This window comes from Limanda limanda, chromosome 8, assembly GCF_963576545.1.
Source record: "Limanda limanda chromosome 8, fLimLim1.1, whole genome shotgun sequence".
In the NCBI taxonomy this organism is placed as follows: domain Eukaryota; kingdom Metazoa; phylum Chordata; class Actinopteri; order Pleuronectiformes; family Pleuronectidae; genus Limanda; species Limanda limanda.
The window spans coordinates 5984384-6010198 of record NC_083643.1 but is presented as its reverse complement, the minus strand read 5'-3'; the positions used below and the strand labels follow the sequence as shown (position 1 = coordinate 6010198).

The 25815-nt window shown below is 48.2% G+C and overlaps 1 protein-coding gene across 1 annotated transcript; it reads left to right on the top strand.

Moving 5' to 3' along the window:
* The first annotated feature begins 3556 nt into the window (after nucleotides 1–3556).
* ccnd2a (cyclin D2, a) lies at nucleotides 3557–25444 on the top strand. Its single transcript, XM_061076987.1, has 5 exons — nucleotides 3557–3948; nucleotides 5354–5569; nucleotides 8637–8796; nucleotides 16354–16502; nucleotides 23177–25444. The coding sequence occupies exons 1-5, from the start codon at nucleotides 3754–3756 to the stop codon at nucleotides 23348–23350; spliced, it is 894 nt and encodes a 297-aa protein (XP_060932970.1). The 5' UTR covers nucleotides 3557–3753; the 3' UTR covers nucleotides 23351–25444.
* The last annotated feature ends 371 nt before the right edge of the window (nucleotides 25445–25815 follow it).

Genomic DNA, 25815 nt, shown 5'->3' with positions numbered 1-25815 from the left:
TTAATATTTAGTATTATACAACATTTTACATGTAAAATGCTGGATTTGAGTTTTGTTTTTAGTGATTAAAAAACAAGAGATTTTCCTCTTTTGTTTGTGGGGGAATTAGAATCGTCAAGGTGCCTTTCACACTCATATAAACTCCAGTGTGCAGCCATGAAGCTGTTTAATTCAGGGTTTTATTACTCAAACTCACACTCAGACCTGATGCTGTCATTTCACGACTGGTTCTGGCTCAGCAGGAGTCTGATAAATTCCCCTCCGACACTTCTCTGGTCTCATCTGGGACATTCTGCTCATTTTCTGGGCAACAAAAGAAGAAGAAGAAGAAACACAACACATCAGCATCCTTCTCTTCAGTTTCTTGTCGTCGCTTCGGTGATTTAAACTGTGAAAGGTGCGGTGATGGCGACAATGAGTCACTGCTCGATCCTCACTGCAAGAAGTGCTCACCCTCACTATTCCAGTCGTGTTTTTTAATTTGATTTAATCTGATTTTAAAGCGGAAACATCTACAAATATGAGTTAATAAACCTGCTTGTTTCCAATGCATTTGTTTATTATTTATTTCCATTGATCAATCCTTAAAGAAGTGCTGAATAAAGGCGAATAACTTCACTGTTCTCTATTAAATATACTTTTTGATTGGCTGCAGATTCGCTGCCTCCTCTCATCCTCTCACTGGTTTAAAAACAAAACAAAAAAGATTTAAAGGCTCTTAACTAGTATAAAATAATTTGTCCCGACAGATATTTCTTGCAGTGTGCAGCGTCGGAAGTTTCACTTCGGTCATGATTCACCGCCCCCTCCTCAGCCTACCTTTCATTGTGAATAGGGTCGTAACTTGTGAACGGTACTAACCCGTGGGGTGTGTTCCGATTTTATTGTGATATGGTAATTGAATGCTTCCGGGGACGAAGTGCGTTTGAGCTGCTGCTGCTGCGTCTCGTTCCTCTCAGAGGAGTCGCTGCGCACACAGAAACAACTGCGTGTTCATATCTGTAAGAAAACTCCAGACAAGTTGTGTTATTACACTTTGACACAGGGACACTTGGGTGTGAGTTTGTGTGAAGGATTTAAAATGTGTTTAGTTGGAGATAAAGTTCTTGATTTAAAAGAAGAAGAACTCACAGCTGCTGCTTCTTCATCTTTCACTTGTTGTGCTTCTATTTTTTAAAATACTTATTTTGGGAGCTAGATTTAAAGATTCCATGCATGTGCAGGGTGCAGGCGGATGATGATGATTATGCAGACAAGCTGCGATTTTGTTTAACTTTAAATTACTTGTTTTATTCTGCAGCAGAGAGAAAGTGACCAATGCTGAAATGAAACTGTGATTATAAGTTGTCTTTAGTCTTTTGCTGGTGGCACCTGATCCTGTTAAGAGGTTTGAGGAGCACCTGCAGATCCCTTACTTTCCTTCTTTCCTTCTTTCTCCCTTCTTTCTTTCTGTCCTTCTTTCTCTTTTTCTTTCTTTGTTTCTCATCAGAAATGACACAGCTCTTACTTTTGATCAAGTTCAGATCTTTTTTTTATGTATAAATATGATCATTTAAGCTTAAACCAACATTTATATATTTTACATGTTGCTGCATCACATGAGTGAAACCCCCTTTTTAAGTTATTAATTTCAAACCACAATAAAGTAGAGAAATATATGTTTGTCCAACTCAGAGCATGTGAATTGAAGATATAAATAAATGAAATAAAAAATAGTTTCACCTAAAATTCAAATAGTTTGATGAATTGTCTTGGATCAGGATCCTTGTTGATCTCATCCTATTATTTGTTGTTTCAAGATTCTGACACTTGTTGATGATGCGGAAACAACAAAGTTTCTCTCCTGCTTAAAGTTTTTATTTAATTTTTTTTAAACTAAAGTTGAGTCAAGACTTCATGAGCCCTCAGTCCTCCTGCGTGATGCCACTCAAGACGCTCTGATAGGCTGCTTGGGCTCCAACAGCGACACCCATTAAAGCGAGAGAGAGAGAGAGAGAGAGGCTGATAAATGACCAGAGAGGGGGAGAGAGAGAGGGAGGAAGGTATAGAAGAAGTCTGCCCAGTAACAATCGCACAGCCGCGGTGGTGCGCTGAGGAACCATTGGCTCCTGCGCACAGACACACACAGGGAGGAGGAAACAACTTAGACTGGAGGAGAAAAAAAAAAAAAAACTTTAAAGAGACATTTCCCCCACTTTTTCTCACAAGCACAGCTATACAACCGACGAGCCTCGGATGGAAATTAACAGCTCTAAAGCTCTGAGGATTTTACAGTCCCGCAGTCTTCCCCTCATGCACTTCAGTCTTGTTTCATTCAGGGCTCGGGCTCTTTGAAGTTGACTAAGAATAGCAGAGGGATTAGCATATTTACCCATGCAGATTCTCTTTGTGGCTGCGATGTGAGGCTAAATCATTTGGCAGTCATTTTTTTAATTATCTGCTCATTTACTTTACACTCTGAGTTTCCACCTGCTTTGGTCAAACTTTTTTTTATATATTTTTTTTTTTTTTTATCTGTAAAGGGTAGAAAAGATGATTTTATAGCAGTAATATTGTTTGGTTTGTGTTAAAAAAACAAACCAACGATCTGTGTGTTGTCTTGACGAGATGTGCAGAAGAAGAAAAAAGTTCAACGCTGCCTCAAATTTCCTAGAAAGCTATCTCACCAACCACAAGCAGTTAGAGGCAGCTATTAAAAAAAAGGGTCGACAAAACGTGTGTGTGTGTGTCTGTGTGTGTCTGTGTGTGTGTGTGGCCTCTGTAAGTTAACATGCAGTCTTTATGGCCACATCCAGTATCTACATGCGTCATCCTCAGCGCAGGTTCATTGAGTCCATTGAAACAAAACTTAATAAAAAACTCTCAGACAACTTGTTTGAATCAGAAATCAATACTAACTAATAACTTTCTTTGTATTGATCTTTCTTGTTTCCTGCCAAACTAATATTCACTTCACATTCACAAGGGACACTTGTTGCTCTACTGGGAGTAAAGTGGGTTCATTGTGGTGCGAAACAGCTGTAAATGTGTGTAGTTATGAACCAGACAGTCATTTATTTATACTGTGTTATTACATAAATGACAATATCATCTGATTAGCATCTTATCACAATCAAGATTCTGAAAAAAGTGCACAAAAAGCACAAAGAAATCATCTCTTAAACCTGCCAGCATCATACTTTCACTAAACTCTTATCACCTGAATATATTTGATTCATCCAAACAAATGATAACATTTGTTTATTTCTTTTTATAAGTCCTTAAATGTGCGTAAAGTCCTGTTAAAACTCGACGTAAGTTGGATTTGTCTTGTTTCCATATCCCCCCTTGTGTTGTGGCTACTGCGTTTGGCGAGAGTTCGACAATGAAACAAGTTTAATAGAAGAGTTTGCTCGCATGGCTGAGTGGAAGGAAGAGGAGTGCGAGCAGCGTGCTGCGTCGGGTCTATACAGAGGGAATCAAGTGAATTGCGTCAGTGGCGCACGCTGGGCAGGCTTGAAATACATGCGCCTGCCGGAGCCAGGCGGATGAAAGTAGAGGCGCACTGTGGGGAGAGAGAGAGAGGAAAAAGTTCTGAACAAGGAGAGGCAGGACTACTCTGACGGAGCCCCTGCAGTCTCACTTTCTTATGCCTCTCATACACTTTCCCTGCCATCCCTTTCTCCGCGTTTCTCACTCCGCCGCACCGCTTTCCGCCGCCGCCGAGAGAGAAATCCGACTTTTTTCTACTTAAGTGAAAGCACCAGCGGCACCATGGAGCTGCTCTGCCTCGAAATGGACACCGTCATACGAGCTCGTCCCGATCCCAACCTCCTGTGCGATGACAGGGTCCTGCAGAGCTTGCTGACCATCGAGGAGAGGTTTCTACCCCAATATTCCTATTTCAAAGGCGTCCAGAAGGACATCCAGCCGTTCATGAGGAGGATGTTGGCCACTTGGATGTTGGAGGTACACACCGAGACACCCGACTGCTGACAAGCCTCGTACAGGCTGATTGTTTCCGTGCTCCACTTCTCTCAGCCTCCTGACTTGTTGCCTTTGCTGATCTCGGTTTGCATTCTACGGACACCACGTCTCCTTCCTCTGGTTTCTCGCTGTTTATTCCTCGATTGACGCGTCGTTTTCTCGAGTTATTTTTTTTTATTTTTTTTTTGTGTGTCTTCCACGTTTAAAGTCCGCTGGCGAGGCTCCGGGTCTCTGAAAGCTCGAGTGGATCCGCGACCCGGCCGGATTTCTATTTAAAACGCTTCCCCGGTTGCGTGCCCGAGCTGCGTGTTGATTCTTTACTGTTATTATTTTTACTTAGGTCTGAATATTTCCATGCACACGTATGCACTCCCCGATGCGCTGCTTGCCTTGCGCTCCTCCATCGCCATGTTGGTTTTCTACAGGAGCGCTCGTTGCTTTAAACGGGACTTTACTGGGTCATAAAGGCAATAACAGCTCCCACAGCCCGTCGGCCCTGACAGAGGAGGCTCCTGCGTGTCCGCGGAATACACACATGATCCCCAAAAGCCTTGCGAACATTTTACGCATCTATTTTAAGTGTCGGAAGGGGCGAGGGCCTTATCTCTCCTCTTGCTCTTCCCCCCGTCGCATCGCCTCTCTCTGGAATTGTGTTCGATTCTTGTCCCCCGATCGAGTATTTCCGATCAACACCCGCCTGTAAACATTCCCCGGGCTTCGATCTTTATTTTCATGTCAATATTATTCCGGTGCGACGTACTGGGGATTTTTAATTAATTTTTGAAATGTACATATCGGCTCGGCGGTGACGCACGCCACAGCAACCTCTCGCTACTCGTCTTTTATTTTGACATTTTATCCATATTTGCGACGCGTGCATTTGGATAGGAATTGTCGGGTATGATGTGGAAAGGACCAATGAACATTATGATGTGAAAAAAACCGCCCTGGATAATTTATTTGTATTTTTAATTATTTTATGAAAATATGACGAATGAAGAAAAGTGTGTTTCCGTGTGCTGCGCTGTCGGGGTGTTTTTGGCTTCGGCTGATTGCGACTTGAATTCATTTCTTAGTCAGTGAACTGCAGGAATGTGACTCTATTGACAGTTTGTGTCCCAGACTTATTTCCTTCTTTGTGAAATATTGTATTTCGATTTAATTCATGATGTCGCAACCGATTAGGGCTGGGCGCAAAATCTTGGCCGGGCCCCAACTATGTGTGTCATTGAATTTATAAGCACTCTTTATGCATTTAGACGTTTGTTTCGTTGTGTCATAAAGGTTTTATATACTTTTCAAGTGCTGGGAAATAAAGGAAGGTCACTGCAGGATGGGCGGCTGCGCGCAGATGCTAAACTGTTGCTGCATTGTCTCTTTTATTCAGGTCTGTGAGGAGCAGAAGTGCGAGGAAGAAGTTTTTCCCTTGGCCATGAACTACTTGGACAGATTTTTAGCCGTGGTACCCACCAAAAAGTGCAACCTGCAGCTGCTGGGCGCAGTCTGCATGTTCCTCGCATCCAAATTGAAAGAGACTCGTCCACTAACTGCAGAGAAGCTTTGCATCTACACAGATAACTCCATCAGACCTCAAGAGCTGCTGGTAAGCAACATTTGCCTCAAAAGGTTTTGTGCACAGAAACTTCACAGGGGCACCTCTCAGGGTTCATGATGTCATCCCCAAGACAAGGTTCAGTTCCATGACATGTTTCTGCATCTTGTTTACTTTAGACTCAACAGGTTTTTTTTATTACATTTGATTTTGAGGTAATAAAATGTGTATATTTAACATTTGAGCTGAGAACATCTCAGTCCAAACCCCAGAGCTGCTCTGGTTTTCTCCGAATGTGTCGCTCAGTCTGCGGCTCAGCGCCTCGCCGTCATCAAAGATCCACGAAAAAAAGCAGGAGCCCCTCAGTGAATTGTCCCACAAGGGCTCTCTTCACTGTACAGGACCCTCTGGACTTTACAGTACTCCTGCAGTCTGTGCAGTGGTCTCCATCGCCATCTAGTGGCAGATATTTGCACAGAGCAACGAGGTCAGCTTGAACTCCAGCCAAAGTTCTGACTCTGTTCCTGTCAGTGAGAGAGAGAGAGAGACACACAAGAGAAATTCAAGTTTGCCTTTTACAGTTTAACTTTCATCCAAAAATAACCGCACACGTTTCTGACGTCTGTGTCACGCTGCCTTTTACTCCTGACACGTTATTCCACGTATAGGTTACAGCACGTGCACATATACATAACCGGTGATGCAGGGCAGAGCAACATAAATGTCATTCCTTCTCTGTCCTATTTATTTGATAAGGCCGCTCTGGCCTGATAACACCAGCTGCTTTCACCAGCGCAAACCGATTAATTAACTGGGTTTCACATCAGATAAGTATTTCCCTGCTGCGCTTGCGGTGCTACACAAACATTCCTCGGTAAACAACAACCAATCCCACCCATGTTGTGAAAGAGGCCACATATTATGAATCAGACGTGGCTGATGTTTGCAGGCCTGACTCGCTGCCTGACTGGCGGGCGGCTCTCTGCCCTCCGCTGTGCTGATTGCAAGTTCTTCACAAGCTTCTGTTGGTTTTTGTTGGTTAATTTTCTGGAATGTATTCCTCTGCTTGAGAATATCGTGTCAGATGTAATTGCCCTGTCTGCCGAGCGAAGGGTTCAATAGTCGGCGGACTGGTCAGTGAGAGGGGCTGACTGGTGACCATTTGAAACCCCAGAGTGGTGCACGGTTAACCTGAGGTGGAGGTCGTGCACAGCGGCGTGGAGCCTGCACTCAGACGACTGAGTGCGGCGTCCTACCTTTCTGCTTCCTCCGCAGACAAAGCCCTCAGTCCTTGAACCGGTTTGCTGAGGCCTCCGCTCACTCTCTCTCTGTATAAGGCAGTATTTTGGCTGACATGCAGATACAGGAAACAGAGATCAGCTGCTCAGGGCATGTGATCGTTTCTTTCTTTTTTTTTTTGGTGTGTTTCTTTTTTTTCATCTTTTGTAACAATTTCTTGTAAAGAGAACCGCAATGTTACAAAGAAGGTGTGACCAGAGGAAGGCAAGTAGCAGAAGGAAGTGGGTGCCTGCCTGCCACTCTGTCAGCACAGAGCCTGTGTTGCAAGGGTTGTCACAGCAGCCGCTCGCTGTGTTGAATCCTGCTCGCCGGCACCGATTGAAAAGGTTGTTTGAGAGCAGGAGGCGGCCATGATGCACGAGAGCGGCCGCAGTCGGGAGATTTGCATTCGATCAAATAATCGAATCTCCCAGATATTTGTTGCTCTCTTCAAACCGATCAGATCCTTGTTTCACCCTCGAATCAAAAGGGCTTTAATTTTCTTATTTCCTCCCGTATGAGTCGTTTAAATTTTAAAAACCCAGCTCCTCCCATGTGTCCACGTCACTGACATTGAGGAGAAAAATCAGACGAGGCAAAAAAACAAGAAAAAGGTCACTTTGAGCTCGAGCTGGTAGCAGGCTCCACGGCAGCCATGTTGAATTGTCTCATGACTGAGTCCATGTGGTCTCTCTCTCTCCCTCTCTCTCTCTCTCTCTCTGAGAGGGAAAATGAGGAGCATCCATAGTCCCCGGTCACAAGGCTGCAGTCCGGAACCAAACCACCGCATTTATTTCCCAAATTAGTCACCGACTCTTCCGTTGATCACCTCTGCTGAGAAGTGAAAGTACAACGATGCACCGAGAGAAGTGGACGCCACACCTATAGCTCACCCCCCCACCCCAGCCTCACACCGACACTCATCTCACAGCACATTTTTCCCAGGAGACTCACATTAAAAGGTTTTTGTGAAGTTTAGAGCGCTTAATGCAGGCAAATTCGATAACACGGGGAGTTGAGTCATGTTTGATTCGAAGCCCTTTAATGTGAAATGTTCCCCGAGGATCGAGTTTCCCCCGAGAAACAGGTTGTAAACGATTTAGAATAAAGTCTTGATCTTTTATTTGGCTCTTTGACATCGTTTATGTAAGTTGAGCGTTAGACGTAAAGGTTCAACCAAGAGGCCACGGAGAGAGATTTTGCAATAAAGGGAAATAATCACGTTTAGCGTTGTTTTGCACAATGAAGGGTTTTTATAATTTAAATGAATTAGAGATTGAGCAAAGAGATTAAATACTGTTTTAACTTTTTAAGATAACACGGGGTTTACTGCTGATCCTGCTCAACAAGCACAGCCTTCCTATCCATATTCACTGTACACACACACACACACACACACACACACACACGCACACACACACACACACACACACTGTAGAACCTCTGGTGGGCCTCTTTAGGAAAGTCCCCAGATGCCAGACAGACAGACGGGGGAGGGAGGCAGTGTTGTGAGGTCACCTGAGTTGGTGGCGCTGCTGGTGTTTCTCTGTCCCAGGCCTGGCCAAGCAGACGCTAATGTAATAACAATAATGCTTAACCCCCACACCCTGGCCACTGTACAGGGGCCCCCGGGGGCCCGCCGGGGCACATTCACACACTCTGAGGCCGCAGGCTCCAACAGCTGTGCCTCAAACTGCCTCAGTATGTAAATATGTGGTTGTACTTTGTGTCACTTAAACACTCTCAGTCCTTTTTTTCTCATTTTCAACTCTCTCTGCTCTCTCTCTCTCTCTCTCTCCTCTCTCTCCCCTCCCCTCCCTCCCTCCCTCCCTCTCTCCAGGAATGGGAACTGGTGGTGTTGGGGAAGTTGAAGTGGAACTTGGCAGCGGTGACGCCGAACGACTTCATTGAGCACATTGTGAGGAGGCTGCCGCTGCCCGAGGATAAGCTGGCACTTATACGCAAACACGTCCAGACCTTCATCGCCCTCTGTGCCACAGGTAGGACGCCATCGCAGCTAACCGAGCGTTTGTAGTTGTGTGTCCTGACGAGCAATCGAGACAAAGACGACTGTTCGTTGTGTTTCAAAGGGTCAAATCTTATTTCTGCAACGTATCACAAAGCCGTCGTTTCTCCGTAACATGCGGCAGCAGCTCGGTGTGCCGTGGGCAGTAACTCAAGTGAGATGCATTACCTCCAGGGGGGGAAATATTCTGCATAAGAAAAGCATGTGTCATGGAAGACATTTAAGCGTCAGACTCTTAGGTTCTGATGTCCATCATCTGTCTTCTCCCGGGCTGCTATGCGGTGGTGTTTCCGAGGCGTATCAGTGACACTTCAAAGCCGATTCTGCCTGGTGGAGGGGCATTCCCATGTCGCACAGGGTCGAGAAGAGGAATGGACAGGGGCGGAGGCAGGAGGGCCATTGTCTCTGGGCTCTTGAGGGGGAATTGTTCCCCTCGAGATCAAACATCCCGAGAGTCGTGGGAGGAACGAGGAGAGCCTCAACCTGATCTGAGGAGCCGGCCCGGTGGAGGCAGGGGGAAGACGCAGGAGAGAACAGAGGAGAGAGAGAGAGGAGGAGGAGAGAGCAAGAGGAACGTATTGTTTTTGCACGAGCAATTCTAAGGCATGTCATGTTTTCATATCTCTCCTGCCCCCTCCTTCTCCGCACCTCCACCGTCTTCTCACGCCTCCCCGCCCTACAGCTGGAGGACATGATCGCTTTCCCATGTTGGGTTCCCATGTCGGGATTCTCTAGAGGGCAGGTTCCTCCTGTTTGTGACACCTCCTTCAGAGACACAAGCACGTTCGGTGTAGTGCTGTGAGAACTGGCGCCTCCACCGGCCCTTTAAAGGGGACATATTATGAAAATTCCACTTTTGTAGTGCTTCTACACGTTAATTTGGGTATCTGGCATGTCTACCGTCCCAAAAACTCTGGAAAAAAAAAAACTCCCGCGATTTGTTGTGGTTCCTCTATCTCAGAAACGATACGCTAGATGGCGTCGAATGGGATTACGACCCGCGCCGACGTCATAGTTACACCATACCCATGTAGGGAGTCTCGCTACACGGCCTTGGACCACCATCGCGAGCTAACGCTAGCTCCTGGGGTCAATCTGAGGAGGGCTGTTTTAGACAGGGTAAAAAGGCTGCTGTTTTAAATGATCCTTGTGGTATTTTGACCAAAATATGTTTCAGACATTTCATTAAGACCCCAAGGAACCATATCAACTGTGGTAAAATGGGCATAATATGTCTCCTTTAACATCCATAAGTATTGATTTATTACAATAAAGGGCGGCTGTGGCTGAGGGGTAGAGTGGTCGTCCTCCAACCTGAAGGTCGGCGGTTCGATTCCCAGTCTGAACCATCTGCATGCCGAAGTGTCCTTGGGCAAGATGCTGAACCCTGAATGGCCCCCCATAGAATAACTAAGTGCTGCAAATAGATGCACTGTATGAATGTGTGTATGAATGGGTGAATGTGAAACTGTACTGTAAAGCGCTTTGAGTGGTCTTCATCAGACTAGAAAAGCGCTATATAAATACAAATCCATTTACCATTACAATACGGCTTGTGTCTCCTCTTCCTTTCTCCCTGTCTGAGTGACTCCCCATCATCAACACCAGCGTGTTTCTGAAACGCTCCGACCACAACCCTTCATGGGAAAACAGCTCCTTGCTCTGACATCATTCACAGGACTGTGTGTGTAGATGAATAGATACGAGGGAGGCGACAGGTATTTAACACATAAAGCGATGGAATCCCCCGGCTCTGATTGTGCAATCGATATGACAGGGTGAGAAGAAACGCCTCCTCTCCAGATCAGTTTTTTCTCCGTTGTCTCGTGCCAGCGGAATAATGTGTGGAATGACAGCGTGTCTGTGATCGGACCTGATTCCCCAAGCGGCATTGTGAAAGACTCAGCATGCACTTTGTCCTTAATTGCTCCAATGAGGCAGTGGAAATACATTTACGAGCCTCCTGACATTGTGTTTTAGAGGAGAGACTTTCTGGAGTTAGCTCTGGATTAGCAACAGGTCATTTGTCTGTGCATGCTCTCCTCAGACCTGTATCCAGGCAAAGGGAGAGAGTGAGGGCAAGGCGGAGAGAGAGAGAGAGAGCGAGAGAGAGAGAGCGTGAGTGAGTGAGTCAACAATTTGATGCATCTGAACATCGCTGGGAATTCGAAACCTCGTTTGTGGAACGTTTCCCAGCCGTAAATCTCTCGGGGGGTTATCTGCTGAGAAGGTAAAGGAGGATTTACATTTGCAAGACGTTTGACAAACGGGTCACCTGTGGCCCCTCCTATTTCATGCGGCCCATTCAAACCAGCGCCCACCACTACTCCCACCGCCGCCGCTGCCCCTTACACTGAAAAAGAAAAACACGCATAAAACCCGCGGCTCTCTGTTTTCCGGGGGGGAACAAGAGAGAGAGCGACGAGGAGAAGTGGAGAATAAGGCCTCTCACTCCTAATGGCTCCTCTCTTTTGATGAAACAGTTCCGTTCGAGCCACTCGGTGGGATTTTGTCAGGTGGCGCAGGCTGGCTCTGTATTAATTAATAACATTGGCTGGTCCATTCACGACTATGCAAATGGCTCGGGGGGCTCAGCTAGAGGCGGAGAGAAAGGAGACAAAAGGCTCCGGCCCTTACATTTCATATGCAGAGCCATGCGGAGGGTCAGCGCCGCGGGACCACTCGATAGGAAACACCAGCGCTTCCCTCGGGCAGGCCGCCGGATAATAGCCCAGAAACAAGCTCATTAAGGGAGATTACGAACCTCCATTCCTCCACACGGACACCGAGCACTCCCAGCTTCCTCTTCTATTCTTATTCAATTGAGGTAAAGTGGGAGAATGGACGGGGGGGGGGCCCACGGGGCAGACAGATGCACCCCCAACCTGTCCTCTGCGGTTATTGAGCTCCGTCTTCGTGCCATATTGGAAGGGATTATAGTTTTTTTCTTTAAATATAACTCCCAATAGCGCTCTCTGTAATGGTATGCATGGAGCGGTGACAATGGATTTCAGAAGTTGATCAAAAGAAAATTCTGGACTGGGGCCAACGGTTCTGTCCAAGAGAGAGAGAGTCAATTGTCGTGGAAGACACAAAGAGCGTTTTTGATACAAGTCCGGACAAGAGTCGTTTCAGTAACTGAGTACTTTTATCTGTGGAAAAGTAATTTTTTTTCTGGAATGTGGAAGTGTCTCTGGGTTGTGATTAACTGGTTAGGTTTTGACTAATGATTCACCAGCTAACAAACACGAGAGAGAGGTCGAGCTTTGCCTCCTGGCTTCACTTTCACTCTTGGATATATTTCGACCAACTTTGCCCTGGAAGGAGCTCTTTGCTCTTATTGTGCAGCATATTACAGTAAATCATATTTACTAAATGAGGGAGCAGTTTGTATAAACCCTGCTCGTCTCAACTTTCACACAGTTGTCGCCTGGAATCATATTCTCGTGCCCACTGCAGAAACACAGTTTATTTCACTGTTTGCTTGGTTATACAACCCCCCAAAAAAGAGTTATATGTTGGATCACATGTTGGAATACACTTCATTCCGTGAATTTCATTCCTATTGCAGAACAATGAAGAAGTCCACAGCTGTCATAAGAGATTTGCCTAATGTTAAAAATGCGTCTGTTCAGTTTTTTGTCCTCATATCCCCCAAAGCTTTCCAAGTCCTGCGCCCAAACTTCAGGAAGGGAACTTGCCTATTTTTTGACGCACCAGTGACCACTCACATGTTCTGAAGTGACTCATGCATGGAGGATGTTGAGTTTCTCTGGTCCGGAGGCAGGAATGCTCCGCGTCGCTTCCTCTCTCCGAGCGGCTGCTGCTGCTGCTGCTGCGGAGAATCCCCTCCAGGCTCCGCTCGGCGATCTGGAGACGGATGATTCATCTTCAGATGTGGTCAATGAAAAATTCCTTACTGGTGTTTGTTTACATAAAAAGCCCCTTTGATGTCCGATGAGTCAGAACCCCGACAAATTGGCCACTTGCTCCAACAAATTATCGTCCCTCACCATCACGTCCGGTTCGGCTGCATCGTCCAAACACACGGAGCCGGAGGACGCTTCCTGACAGTGTTGCGCCCGAGCCGGTGACACAGAGTGAATCACTGAGTGGCACGTCCTGAGTGGGCGCCGCCTCACCTCGTCGGGGTAATCAGCACCACACTCTGAAATACCCACGGCCGGCTGAATCACTGCAGAACCATGAGGAGATGGATTTCTAGTTTTCTAAATCAAAACACCTTTTAAACTTACATGTTTAAGTCGGAGGTCACGTGACCACAGACTAATATTTGTTATTTGAAAGTGAAGTGAATGTCGGCGGCAGCTTGAAGGACGTGAGTCTCAGCGTTATTCTCTCTGCTCAGCTCCTGATTGTCTAAATCGAAATCAGCGACATATATAGACGATCAGAAAGAGTTTTGGGAATTTCAAGCGAAGTGAACCCTCCCCTTCGAACTTCTCCAGATCTGAATGCTCCACGTCGCCGATGTTTGCCAACGCCTCCAGGCTGCAGCTGTGACAGTGGAGATGATGGTGCAACACTGAAAAGAGTTGTCACACAGGATGCTATAATTAAACAGGAATGCTGTTTTCTGGCAAATGACTTGAAATCACTTCGGAGCAGGCTGCGTGACTCAGACTCTCCCGTGTTGTGTTTTCGCGCTCGTCGTCCACAGAGCGACTGGAATATGACAGATAGACGTATTGGTTCGTATTTAACCGGTGATTTCTGGAGGAGCTACAGGAGGTGGAACATCCAAAGACGTGTTTTCACTTCCCGGGGTCGTGTATCATTAATGGTGGAACTTCCTGTCACGCCAATCCTCTAAATGATGTTTGTTTTTGGCCTTAACCAGTCAACAGGCGGCTGCTCCTTTAATAAACAAGGTCAATAAGGGCTACACGTATAGAATACAAGACCCTGATTTATAGCGCCGGAGCGAGAGGAGAGGCCGAAAAAAAGGAGAGCTTTATTTCTTTCTTTTTTTGGCTGTTGTTCAACTTTCCAGCTTTAATTAATTTACAAGTTTAACGTGCATACTGTGCAGAGCAGCCACCCAGGAGGAGTGGGCCATGTAGGGAAGCAGCCTGTGTGACCAGAGGCCTGGGGATGGAGTTTCACGGGGTGGAAGGAGGAACCCCGACGGAGGAATGGAGAGAGACCAGGGGGGGGGGGGGGGGGGGGCAGCGGGAGGAGAAAGGGCCATTGAAGAGAGGGGGTGAGAGAGGCGTGCAGGCCGGGCCAGCCAGCCGCTGCTCACAGGGAGCTTTCCATCGCAGGCGTCCCCACTCAGCTACATACACTGTTTATCCTCAGCATGAATACCAATGAGGGCCTCCTAAAATACGGCCATTCTTTCCCCCCCCCCCCACATGCAGCAGCCACCAGGCCGGAGTGTCGGGCCGCGGCGGCTGCACGCGCGCGGCCTTGTTCGCCTACAGACCTGTCTTGTCTGGAGTGCGAAAAATCAGCTTGCTGCCCACTGCCCGCCACTCAGCTCTGCCACAAACCTCCATCTATGCCGAGTGTGTCTGTGTGTGTGTGTGTGTGTGTGTGTGTGTGTGTGCATCTCAAAGCACAGGAGTTGTCTCATTGTCTCCCGGCTGCTGTCCCTCTGAGGTGTCTGCCTCCCGGCCCGTCAGTCCGCACTCACCGCACACGTACAGTAAATCCGTGTGTGCCTTTGTCCCTTCCTTACCCCCGTCTGTAGAAAGTCGTGCTCTTACAGCGGTGATGTAATGCCGGGGGGGGGGGGGGCTTTGTGCGCTCCTTCCTCTTGGCTCGAGGTCGACCTTTTAATAAATCGGCCCCTTGGCAGCGGCCCAGCCGCGAACACAGGGGTGTATAATAAGTTCATTTATTTGTCAACACTGAGCCCACGAGATGAGAGAGCGCCGGGCCGTGCATGTTAAGGAGGCAGCGAGAGGCCGTCTCTCCGGCTATCAAAGGACCCGCCTCTTTGATTCCACACGGGGGGGGGGGGAAAAAAGAGAAGAAGAAGAAGAAGAAGAAGAAGGAAGAAAAATCTCCCTCAGAGCCGTGGCGTTCTGCAGTTTGCTTTGCAATTGAATATGGCGATATGGTAATGTGCAGCCGGCTGTTTCTCTGCCCCCCACTGCCCCGGCTCCTCCAGTCCATAGGTGGCCCCCGGGGGGGAAGAGAGAGGCATGCCTGTGAGGGGGGTGGGGGGGGTGGAGGGGTTGATGGGGCGGCGGGGGGGGTCACTGGAGGGCGACTCTTTTATTCTCCCCCCAAAAAAAACCCCTCACAAGACTCTGGACACAGACTTAAGAGTGATGTGCAGCGGAGTTGTCTCCACCCTCTCCCCCCTCCACCCGCCCACCACCTTCCCTTCTTATTCTCCTCCGTTGCCCTGTCGCCACACCGGTCATCCCTCTCTCTTCATCTTCCCCCCCCACCACCCACCCGCCGCCGACCCCCCTCGCCCGCAACCCCCCAACCCCCAACCCCGGCTCCGGCCACGGCCTTTTTGTCCGGGCCTGTCTCTGCTGAATGGTGATCAGCGGAGAGGGGACGGACGCTGTGTGTGTCTCTCAATTGGGTGAAATGAGGTGATGACTCCGGACAATGGAGTCCACACTCTTCTTCTTCTTCTTCCGTTCCCCCTCTCGCAGGTCCGAACACTCTATTAATATGCTAACAGATAGGAGGGCGGCCAATGCAAACCGCTGCCTGTTGTAGCAACAAAGAGCCGGAGCATGTGGGCCATTCACCCGGCCCGGCCATGTGTTGTCCAGAGAGAAAGGTAGAAGTTGAGCAAGAAAGAGAGAAAGGACTGTGTGTGTGTGTGTGTGTGTGTGTGTTTGTGAAACCCTCTCTCTCTCTCTCCCGGTCTTGTGTGTCTGCCTCGCTCGCCCCCTGGATGCCAGTTGCCTTTTCGGGCTTCTGGCCCGTTCACAAGCTGTCTCATTTGCATTATGAATGACAGTGAGGGGAGCTAACAAGGTTATTGGTCTTTGAGACGCACGCCTGTGACCACACGTGGAAAAAGGACCTACAGCAGTGAGCATTGGCACAGGCACTGAGCCTCTTTATTCCTCCCTTTTCCAAGCGCTATGGGGCTTTTTTTTTTTTTTTTTTTTTTTTTTTCAAGCGAGCACACGATTTACTCAGGAGATGGAAGAAAAGGGGCCGGGCTCGGGGGGGGCGGGGGCGGGGGGGTGGGTGAGGAGGGTGGTTGCTTTTCAGCTCCTTTACAAGCCAAGTGAACCCTCATTATCCAGGCCCCTGGTCATTAGTGAGCGCTGCGTTCAGGCCCGGGACAATAGAGGGATTATTTATTAGCTGACTGCTAGATTACCAAATCATATTGTCTCCGGGAGGTTTGTGTGTTTGTGTGTCTGTTTGTGTGTAGAGCGCATGAATCCAAATGTGTACTTTAGAAACCGCACCAGGTGAATAACAACCAGAGATTTCCCTTCTTTGTGTAAACTGCAAAAAAAGCAAAAAAAAGCGCCTTTAACTCAACTGGTGTTTCTCTCTCTCTCTCTCTCTCTCTTGACAGATTTCCGATTCGCCATGTACCCCCCCTCCATGATTGCTACAGGAAGTGTGGGAGCAGCGATCTGTGGCCTGCAGCTGGATTCCACTGACCAGTCCCAGTGGGGCGACAGCCTGACAGACCTGCTGGCCAAAATCACAAACACAGAAGTGGTGAGTTTCATTGTTAACACCTCAATCACATCCGGAGCTCGGGGAGAATAGATATGTATTATTTTTCTCAAATTTAAAATGTATAAAAAAAAGCAGAATTCCAGTGTTTGTCCTGGTTTTGTTGAGAGGTCGATAGTTTCAGCTGCTGCTCTGCTGGACGCTTTTCATCTCCTCCTTCAGTTTACATCTCCTGTGAAATGCCACAATGAACTCATTGAATTACCACACGCACACACGCACACACACACACACACACACACAACTTTGCAATCTATTAAAAAGCAAATGCTCTTTTGTCAACCTGCGTGTTGAGGGTGTGTGTGTTTGCAACAGACGGTCGTTGAGATGTTGAAATCTCAAACTCAGATTCGATTTCTTCCTCCTCATTCTCGTTTTAAAGAGGTTCCACTGCCCGTATGTGTCATAAGAAGAAATATCAAAAAATGAGGAACAAGGAAAAAGCTTAAAATAAATGATCACCAAGCTGCAGATGATTGCACACATCTCTTTTCCTCTGCATCAGTCCCTCTCTCCTCTCACATAAAGACTCCTATAAATTGAGCCGGGGGGTTGAGAGCGTGTACAGTGGAGGCTCTATCACCGACAGGAATGCGGTCCGGGCCGTTGTGTGTCTGTCTGGGTGCGGTGAGCGTTACGGTGGCGGGTGAGTTTGAGTCCAAACACACGCCGGGTCCCGGGCCGGCTGGGAGACGCCTGGCTTCCATCACGCGGGACGCAGGACGCCTCCGGGCTCGCCGCTGCAGAGCGTGAGTCGGTGGGCCGAGCTGCCCGACCCTGGGACCTGATGAAGTGGAGCAACTGAGTCTCTGTGGGGGGGCGGATTTGTTTTCTGTGCGTTTGACCGGCGCTGCCTGTTCAGAGGCGGCGAGCGGGCAGCCACAGAGCGGCGGCGGCGGCGGCGTCCAGGGAGCGGCTCCAGCTCGGAGAGGCCAGCGCCTTGGCACCAGAAGTCCAAACACGCTGGAAATGGCTCTTGGATGGTAATAGCAGACTTAATATAAACACCAACATTTGTGTCCTTGTGTGCACGCTGCACAGGGCGGGGGGGGGGGGGGGGGCAGCTCAAAAGGCCGTGACACTGATCCCCAGCCTCAAGCCCCCGGTATGTTAAACTCTGTCCCAAAAGGGAGGCCAGGCAGGAGGAGGAGGAGGAGGAGGAGGAGGAGGAGGAAGAAAGTTGTTGAAGTGTGAAAAGGACACTGAGGGGGTGTCGTGCTTCCCTCCAGACAATCAGGCCTCTCTCATCTCCTCCTATGGTTCCTAATGCATCACTGCTGGAAAGCCTCGGCTCCCTCTGGTGCGAGCTGTGTGAAGTCTCGCCCGGCAGCTGAGGAAAAACAAACAGCCGGCCTCAGCAGCACAGGGCCGCAGTGTGTGCGGAGGCTGCGAGGTCGGAGACTTGAGGGAATTAAGTCGCTCTGTGTCTCTCTTCTGATCAACTCCTCACATTCCTGGAGTCGGACAAGCCGTGGCTCTCAGTAAACACAGGAGGCCGAGCACCGGGGCAGGCGTCCTGATTCAACGTGTATGAAGAAGCTTTGGTGCAAACTGCAGAGGAGGAGGAAGCCAGGATCCACCAGGAGGATCTCTGAGTTTATAAAGTAACTCACATCTTGTGATATCACATAAAAAAATAAGAAGGAATTTCCTAAACTGCAAAAACATCAATCAATCAATCAATCAAGTTTTATTTGTATAGCCCACATTCACAAATAACAATTCGTCTCATGGGGCTTTAACATTGTGTGACATCCTCTGTCCTTAACCCTCAACAAGAGTCAGGACAAACTACTAAAAACCCTTTTCACAGGTAAAAATATGTAGAAACCTCAGAGAGAGAGAGAGACACATGTGAGGATCCGTCTCCCAGGACGGACACAAGTGCAATAGATGTCAAGTGTAAGAAAAACATCATCGGGATTTTTAGCAGCATCGATGAGGGTAAACATTTTTTTCAATACAAAAAAACATGATTTGGTAAAAAAAAAGAAGAAGAGGAGCTGAGGGACAAAAACGCCCAGAAGTTGTTGTGGCGTTTTTGTGTTATTTACACAGTTTGTCGTGGATTCAGCTTTTCTAGTTTTTGTCACACACCCAAAAAAATAATCTAGATGTTGAACACGGACCGTGTCGCATTAACACCCGCACCCCCCCCCTCTCTAATCCCACAAGCCGAACCACTTCATACGTCAACTCCACATCCAAAGGGGACACCTCAGAGCCTCCCGTTGGACGCCAGGTGGGGGGGGGGCGGGAGGGGGGGGCGGGAGTAACCGTGGACACACATCGCTCTGTACCTTTTTCGCTTCAGCGGTAGCAGCCGGTAGAGTCGCTCCTCGTTAGCGGGTTCGAAACCAGAGAGCCAGGCAAAATATGAAGGAGAAGCCAACAGCATCATCATGGCCCCCCCGACCCGCCCCCCCGACCACCACCACAGCCCCCTGGTGGCATCTCTGGTATCCCAGCAGCATTTGGTTTTTTTCCAGTTGAGCCGTGATCGGGCCACGTCACGATCTCGGACCCCTGGTGTGTGTGTGTGTGTGTGTGTGTGTGTGTGTGTGTGGTGGGGGGGGGCTGTGTGTGTGTGTGTGATGAGCCGAGTCATGACGTGCGTGTGACATTTGTGTTGACGGATCAGTTGTGAGTCTCTGAATGTCCCTCGAACGGAAGCTGCAGTTAAACGCTGGGAGAAACTCGACAGACAGATTCAGATTCCTTGTGAATATCAAGAAGGTCAAAGTGTTTTAATCCTGAATGAGACGAACAGGAAGTAGAGGTTAGAGACATGTGGGGGTTTAAGGCCATCACTTCCTAGATCTTATCATTTTAGTCTCATTCTCTCTTCTCTCGTTCATTCATGTTTTCTTTTCTTTCCGGTCACGGTCACACACACGACAGCACATTCTACACGGGTTGTGCAAGGCAGGAATGTCACGCCTTCATTCCACTGTGTCGCTTTATGATAGGAACACACAATGGGCTGTTCTACCTTTCAGCCGGAAGCGGAGGTAGAGTCACGGAGCCGGATCGGCAGGGAGGGAGACACCGGAAACACATTCTCCTTTTTTTTCACTCTTTCCTCCGTTTTCATTTCTCTTTTTTAAAAAACCACTGTGGTTTCCAGTGTGGCCCAACTATCGCTGAGCTGGTTTCCGTCAGGTTGCATTTGAAGTCTTTTTTTAAAAAGCAGTAACACGCAACAAAGATGCATTTATTAAAGGACGATGATCTCCGACGCCGCGGCCTGCAGGCGCTCCGCTGCTGGTGGCGTTGGGGCACGCAGGCCGGAGAAAGAGAAAGGTCACATTCGCTATTGTGACCTCGTTGAAATTCAAGTCATGTGGTGACTCCTTATTTCCAGCGTTAGCCCCTGGAGTCCTTGAAATCTGTAGTGTATGCTGTCAGTGTGTGTGTGTGTTTGTGTGTGTGTGTGTGAGTGAGTGTGCGTGTGTGTGTGTGTGTGTGTGTGTGTGTGTGTGTGTGTTTCAGCTGTCTGACCACCAAGTCCTCCCAGAGTAGCTAACACTGTCTTCTGTGGTGCAGTCAGCAGTTTAAACACATTCCACGGCTTCACACATTTCTTCCTTTTTGGTTTTTCTCCGTCTGCACGACTCCCCCCCACCCCCCCCCCAACTACCGCCGGTGTCACAACAGCCGCCCCGGGACCAGGAGCACATACGGCGTATTGTGCTGTAACTCACAGGGAGGGTCTGCGTCTTCCGGGGGGCCGAGGCCGCAAAATCAGATGCTCCAGTATAAAGCTCCGCCTCCCGTGGTCGACCAGCACCTAGAGCTGCTCTGAACACTGGTGTTTCCAGTAGTCACACATTGAAGTCATTAAAGGTTCTTGAATAAAACCCCTTGGGGCTTGGCACGGGAATCGAACTGCCGCTCTAAAGAGCAGCAGAGACTGGGGGGGGGGGCAGCATTCTTGTGGCAACACACAGGCAGTTCCTTAACATGTTCTGAGCTTCACTTCAGTTTCTCACAGGAATTGGGATTTTATGACCAATAGGGCGCGTGTTGGTGGGAAGGTTTCGTCCTAGTGTGTGTGTGAGAGAGAGAGAGAGAATGTGAGTGTGTGTGAGAGAGAGAGAATGTGTGTGTGTGTGTGTGAGAGAGATAGAGAGAGAGAGAGACAGAATGTGTGTGTGAGAGAGAGAATGTGTGTGTGTGTGAGAGAGATATAGAGAGAGAGACAGAAGGTGTGTGTGTGTGAGAGAGAGAGAGAGAGACAGAAGGTGTGTGAGAGAGAGAGAGAGAGAGAGAGAGAATGTGTGTGTGTGTGAGAGAGAGAGAGATATAGACAGAGAGACAGAAGGTGTGTGTGTGTGTGTGTGTGTGTGTGTGTGTGTGTGTGTGTGTGTGTGTGTGTGTGTGTGTGTGTGTGTGTGTGTGTGTGTGTGTGTGTGTGTGTGTGTGTGTGTGTGTGTGTGTGTGTGTGTGTGTGTGTGTGTGTGTGTCTCTCTCGTTGGCGGCCGACCTCTGGAGGAGATTAAGGGACAGACGCTGGTCGGGTTTCCTCCACGTCAGACCCGTTGCCGGGGGAAACGTTCTCCCAGAGGCGCCCACCCCAGATCAGTCCAACCACCCCCCCCTCCCTCAACATCAAATCAGAGTCGTATTGTGAACAAAAAAAAACTCCTTTTCTCCTCTAATCATCGGTAAACGCTGGAGAACTCCAAATAAAATAAAAATGACGTCCAGGCAGCGATGAGTTCCTTCAGACTTTAGATATCAGCAAAAAACAAAAGCATTTATCCTGAGTCATTCTAAGAGATTCCACTCCGGAAGAGATCTTCTGAAACGCTGGCAGCACAAAGCCCGACTCCCCCCTGTGATGTGTCCGGCGCTTTGACCTCTGACCCGGCGACCTCTCGTCACTGAGCCGTGCTCCCGGCCAGCGGTTCTCATGCTCTCGGCTCCTCGGCTCTCGGCTGCAGCTCCGACTCACACTGTTCCCATCAGGTTTAAATTAGCTGTGAATTGCTGAAGAATGTCTCCCGGCTCCACAAGTGGTCGACTCTCACCCTCTCTCTCACCCGTCCCTCCGGCCAGCAGCGCTCTCCCAGTCGTGTTCCGCCTGCATCTGCCCGTGTGTTGCCGTGTTCCACCACCAGAGGGCAGTGTTCACCCCGGTGGCTCTGAGCAGGAATGTTCACATTAGTTTGTCGTCTGCTTTCTCTTGAATGACATGTCGTCGCTGCTCCTCACCCCCGCGACAGTTTGACCTTTCTCTTCCGCGAAACAATCCATTCATCCCTCCTCCTTCCGACCTCCCCCTCCCCCCCCAGCTCTCCTCCTCCCCTCCCTCCCTCTCCCGCACTGCCCTGTCCCCTCCGTCAACCCTCCATCAGGGACGGATATGAGGGCTCAGCGCTGCGGAGAGGCTCCCGTCCCAGGTGGATTCTCAGATTGCCGCCGCGGCTCTTTGATGGTGAAAGGCGAGCCGGCCCGGCCTCCTCTGGATCCCCCCCCCCCCCAGGCCCTCAGACTGGCTCTCGTTAAGAAAGCAGCACCTTTGTGTTCCCACAGGAGGTGGATGTAATTAACATAGCTTTAGTACTACCTGTGTTTTCAGCCGCTCTGTTGTCAAGGCGACTTCTGTTTGGGTTCCGTGTGTGTGTTTGGGAACGGCCGAGTCGCTGGGTGAGGTGGGCGCTGGGAGAAAGGAAGTCGTGGCCTGCGTGCACGGGCCTGCGTGTGTGTGTGTGTGTGTGTGTGTGTGTGTGCACGTGAGCACTATAGGGTCGGTGTTCCGTGCACAGCGCTGCAGGACTGATGTAATGCTCGGGTCTGGTCTGTGTTCAGCTTTGGCAGAAGCCGGAGCTGCTACAGAGTCTGTGGTCATTTAAAACCCCCGGCCTGAGATGCCCAGGGGCCCATGTGCTGCCCCACCAGGGGCCCCTGCTGCTCAGGCCCTGGCTTTACTTTTCAGGTTTCTCTTGTTAACTCTAATGATTTGTCCCTCGAGATCCTCGGAGCTATAACTTCTGAAGTGGACTAAAGTGCTTATGTCTTAATTACATGCTGAGCATATAAGAAAGTGTTTAGCGATGGAAACAGTTCATATTGAGAATAAAAAGTTCTTAGATGTGAATATTTGCTTAGATATAAGTGTTAAAATGTTTTTATGTATGGATTTCATTCTTTTACTTTAAATTACATGAAAAATACTTTGTTCATTGGGTCCTATTTTCTTTGAGAGACAGAAAAGTCTCCTCATATGATCAGATAATATTTTTCCAAGTGTCAAACATTCCACTGCTGTTCAGGAAAGTTTTTCTTGATTTTGATGTTGTTTATGTTGTTTTATTATCATCTAAGTCCTTAGATGATAATAAATAGTTCTTAGATCAGAAAATTTGATTAGATATTAGTGTTAAAATGTTTTTTATGTATGGATTTAAATATTAACTTTCAATGACGTGAAAAATACAGTTTACTCTCAGTTTAGTGGGTCCCATTTTCTTTGAGAGACAGAAAATTCTCCCCATATGATCAGATAATATTTTAACATTCCTAATCCACTGCTGTTCAGGAAAGTTTTTCTGGCTTGATTTGGAAGAAAGAGAAACTTCCTGCCTCTGTATTAGCAGATTCATATTCTTATATATTATTCTAACGTCTCCTTCTCCTTCTCTTTTTCGCAGGACGTCCTGAAGGAGTGCCAGGAGCAGATTGAGCGTGTGCTGGTGAGCAGCCTGCGTGAGGGCCGGCAGCAGCAGCAGCAGCAGCAGCAGACGCAGAGAGGCCCCAGCGACAAAGGTCTGGACGAGCTGGACCAGTCCTCCACCCCCACAGACGTCCGGGATGTCAACTTGTGAACCACCAGAGGGCGACGTCGCACGGGATTTCCAGAAACACAAAAAAAAAAAGAAGCATCATGAAAAAAATTCTTAAAAGCTGAAAAAAAAGAACAAAAGAACAAAAAATTGTTAAAAACACAAGCCCTTTAAAAGAAAGAGAACAATGCTTGCTAGTTTTTTTTTTTTTTTGTAGATTTTTTTCTGTTCTTCAAGTCAAAGAGAAAAAGAAAACGCCTGCCCACGAAAAAAATATTGATTTTCTATGATGTTTTAAAGCAACAAATTAGATTCAAGATGAAGCTCTGTGGTGCCTTGGATATACAGAAGGGAAGCCAATCATATTTGCATTCTGCCTTTGATTGTATCGTATGATCTTTAAATTATACCTTAACCATAGCGTGACACATGAGGCTGTTATGGTAGAAGTTGTGGAAACCATTAAGAAAAATAGCATACATGGGATCACAGCCGGGCTCAAGAATTCTCTCCTTCTCTCTCTCTCTCTCTCTCTGCGTATAGTTTTATATGAGTATTATCACTATTACATGAGTGGGCCGGTGTGAGGGGGGGGGGGCACGTGTCCCGGCCCCTCGACCACCTGAAGGTCCACGTGTGTGTTTGTGTGTTGACGAGACAGACGGAGGAGGCTGTGAGAACATTATGCTAAAAGTCGGCGGGTTCCCAATTCCAGGGAAGAGATGGGATGGTAATAATTATTAGTAGTATTCGTAATATTATTATTAATATTATTATTGGACATATTTTGGAACTGAGTAGTAGAGATCAATAAGCTCCTTTTTTTCAGGCTGCTTGTGTGTGCGTCGGATTGTAGGTGCAAGCGGCTGCGTGTGTGTATGCCCGTTTGCATGCATGCCTGTGTGTGTGTGTGTCTACATGGTGGCGTGTGTGTCTGTGTGTGTGTGTGTGAATGTGATCTTGTATCTATATTAGCAGTGTGCATCCTACAGCGTGAGGCACTTAAGCAAAGTCAAGTCGTGGACTCACATGTTCCGTGTTGAACGAGGCTACACACACTTTGTCCATCAGTATATAACAGGGCATCTATGCTATATCACTGCCTTCGTGCATTAGCGCTGCGGCTCGTCGAGCGTCGGCGTGTTCGGACTCTGAGTGAGAAAGAAAACGATTCAGCGAAGGGGGAGGGGCCTCCTGCTCAGAGCGCCTCCCCCTCGGACTCACAGGTCACGTGAGCTGTTGTTGGTTCTATTACTGCCGTTCAGTTAATGACATATTACGGATACTTTGCTCTTTTTCGCGTTGTTACGATATGGTGTTTCCTTTTCCTCAGTCATGAAAGGCTGCTTTGAGTCGGGACAGAGGGGCGGAGACCTCTCGCATGTACAGAAAATTAAAAAAAACAACCCAGGAGAGGGCGACGTCTTGAAAGCAAGCGATGCCTTTCTCTAGAGAAAAAGGCCGGAGGACGTTAGACTCCTCTGGTGTCAGAGAGCCGGGAGGGAACAGGGTGAGGAGGACAGAGACGGGACAGGAGGACAGAGACGGTCCCTGTGGAGCTGCACACGGGACAGGAGGACAGGAGGACAGGCCAGGGAGGACGTTAGAGGTGACGACAGAACTCTCTGTTTGTCTGGGTTTAGCTTCTCGTGGACGATATGAACGGACACGCTCAAGAGTTTCCATTCACACAGAAGTGAAACGAGGAACTGAGACACTGCCAGATCAAGCGAGGATGACCTTTTCTTGGGGGTGGGGGGGGGGGTGTTTTAGAGGATGAAGAGATACTTGCGTCCAGAGTCCCACACGGGGTTGTGTGTTCAGCTCCCCTATTTGATTTCAATGGCAAAGCACTTTGAGAACATGCTCCCCAGGAGATGAGGTAAAATGGAAAATTGTGTTGGGTGGTGACTGGAGGTGAATGGATGTTTTCCTTTTTTTTTTTGTTTTATTTTATTGTTTTTTTATTTTCCTTGTTAGCCTTTTCTTTGGTTTACTTTGTAGGGCTGGTTTCCCAATCATCAGACACACACCCCTGTCACGCAAGAGTCACGTTCAGACGGCTTCCACACCAGCTACGAGACGAGAGGACATTCCGATCATAAAACATTCCGACCAGAAGCCGAGTTGACTGGGTGGGGGGGGCAGAGGGGGGGTGAGGGGGGGGGGGGGGTTGAGTCTGACCGTCGCAGAGAGTTTGAACAAACACAAAATGCCAACATGAATCGCAAAAATACCAACACACACACACAGACAGACACAGAGTTCACTGATCCATGGGTTCTGTTTGATTTCCTTTTTTTCCTTTTGTCAAGAAATGAAAATATTTGTTTTTACTTGAATTTTTTCTTTTTTTTTTTTTTATTTATCTGTAACACAGCCACAGATAGTCACACAGGGGGGGGGGGGGCGGGCGGGGGGGGCGGGTGGTTGTAACATCGAATACTTGCACATGTTCTTCAGAGGGCGATGAGGTTTGCATTTCTTTTTATTCCAAGACTCTGAAA

Coding starts and splice junctions, on each gene's coding strand:
- ccnd2a (XM_061076987.1), top strand. CDS start 3,754: ATGGAGCTGCTCTGCCTCGAAATGGACACCGTCATACGAGCTCGTCCC. Junction 3,949..5,353: donor TGGCCACTTGGATGTTGGAG/GTACACACCGAG, acceptor TCTTTTATTCAG/GTCTGTGAGGAGCAGAAGTG. Junction 8,797..16,353: donor CATCGCCCTCTGTGCCACAG/GTAGGACGCCAT, acceptor CTCTCTTGACAG/ATTTCCGATTCGCCATGTAC.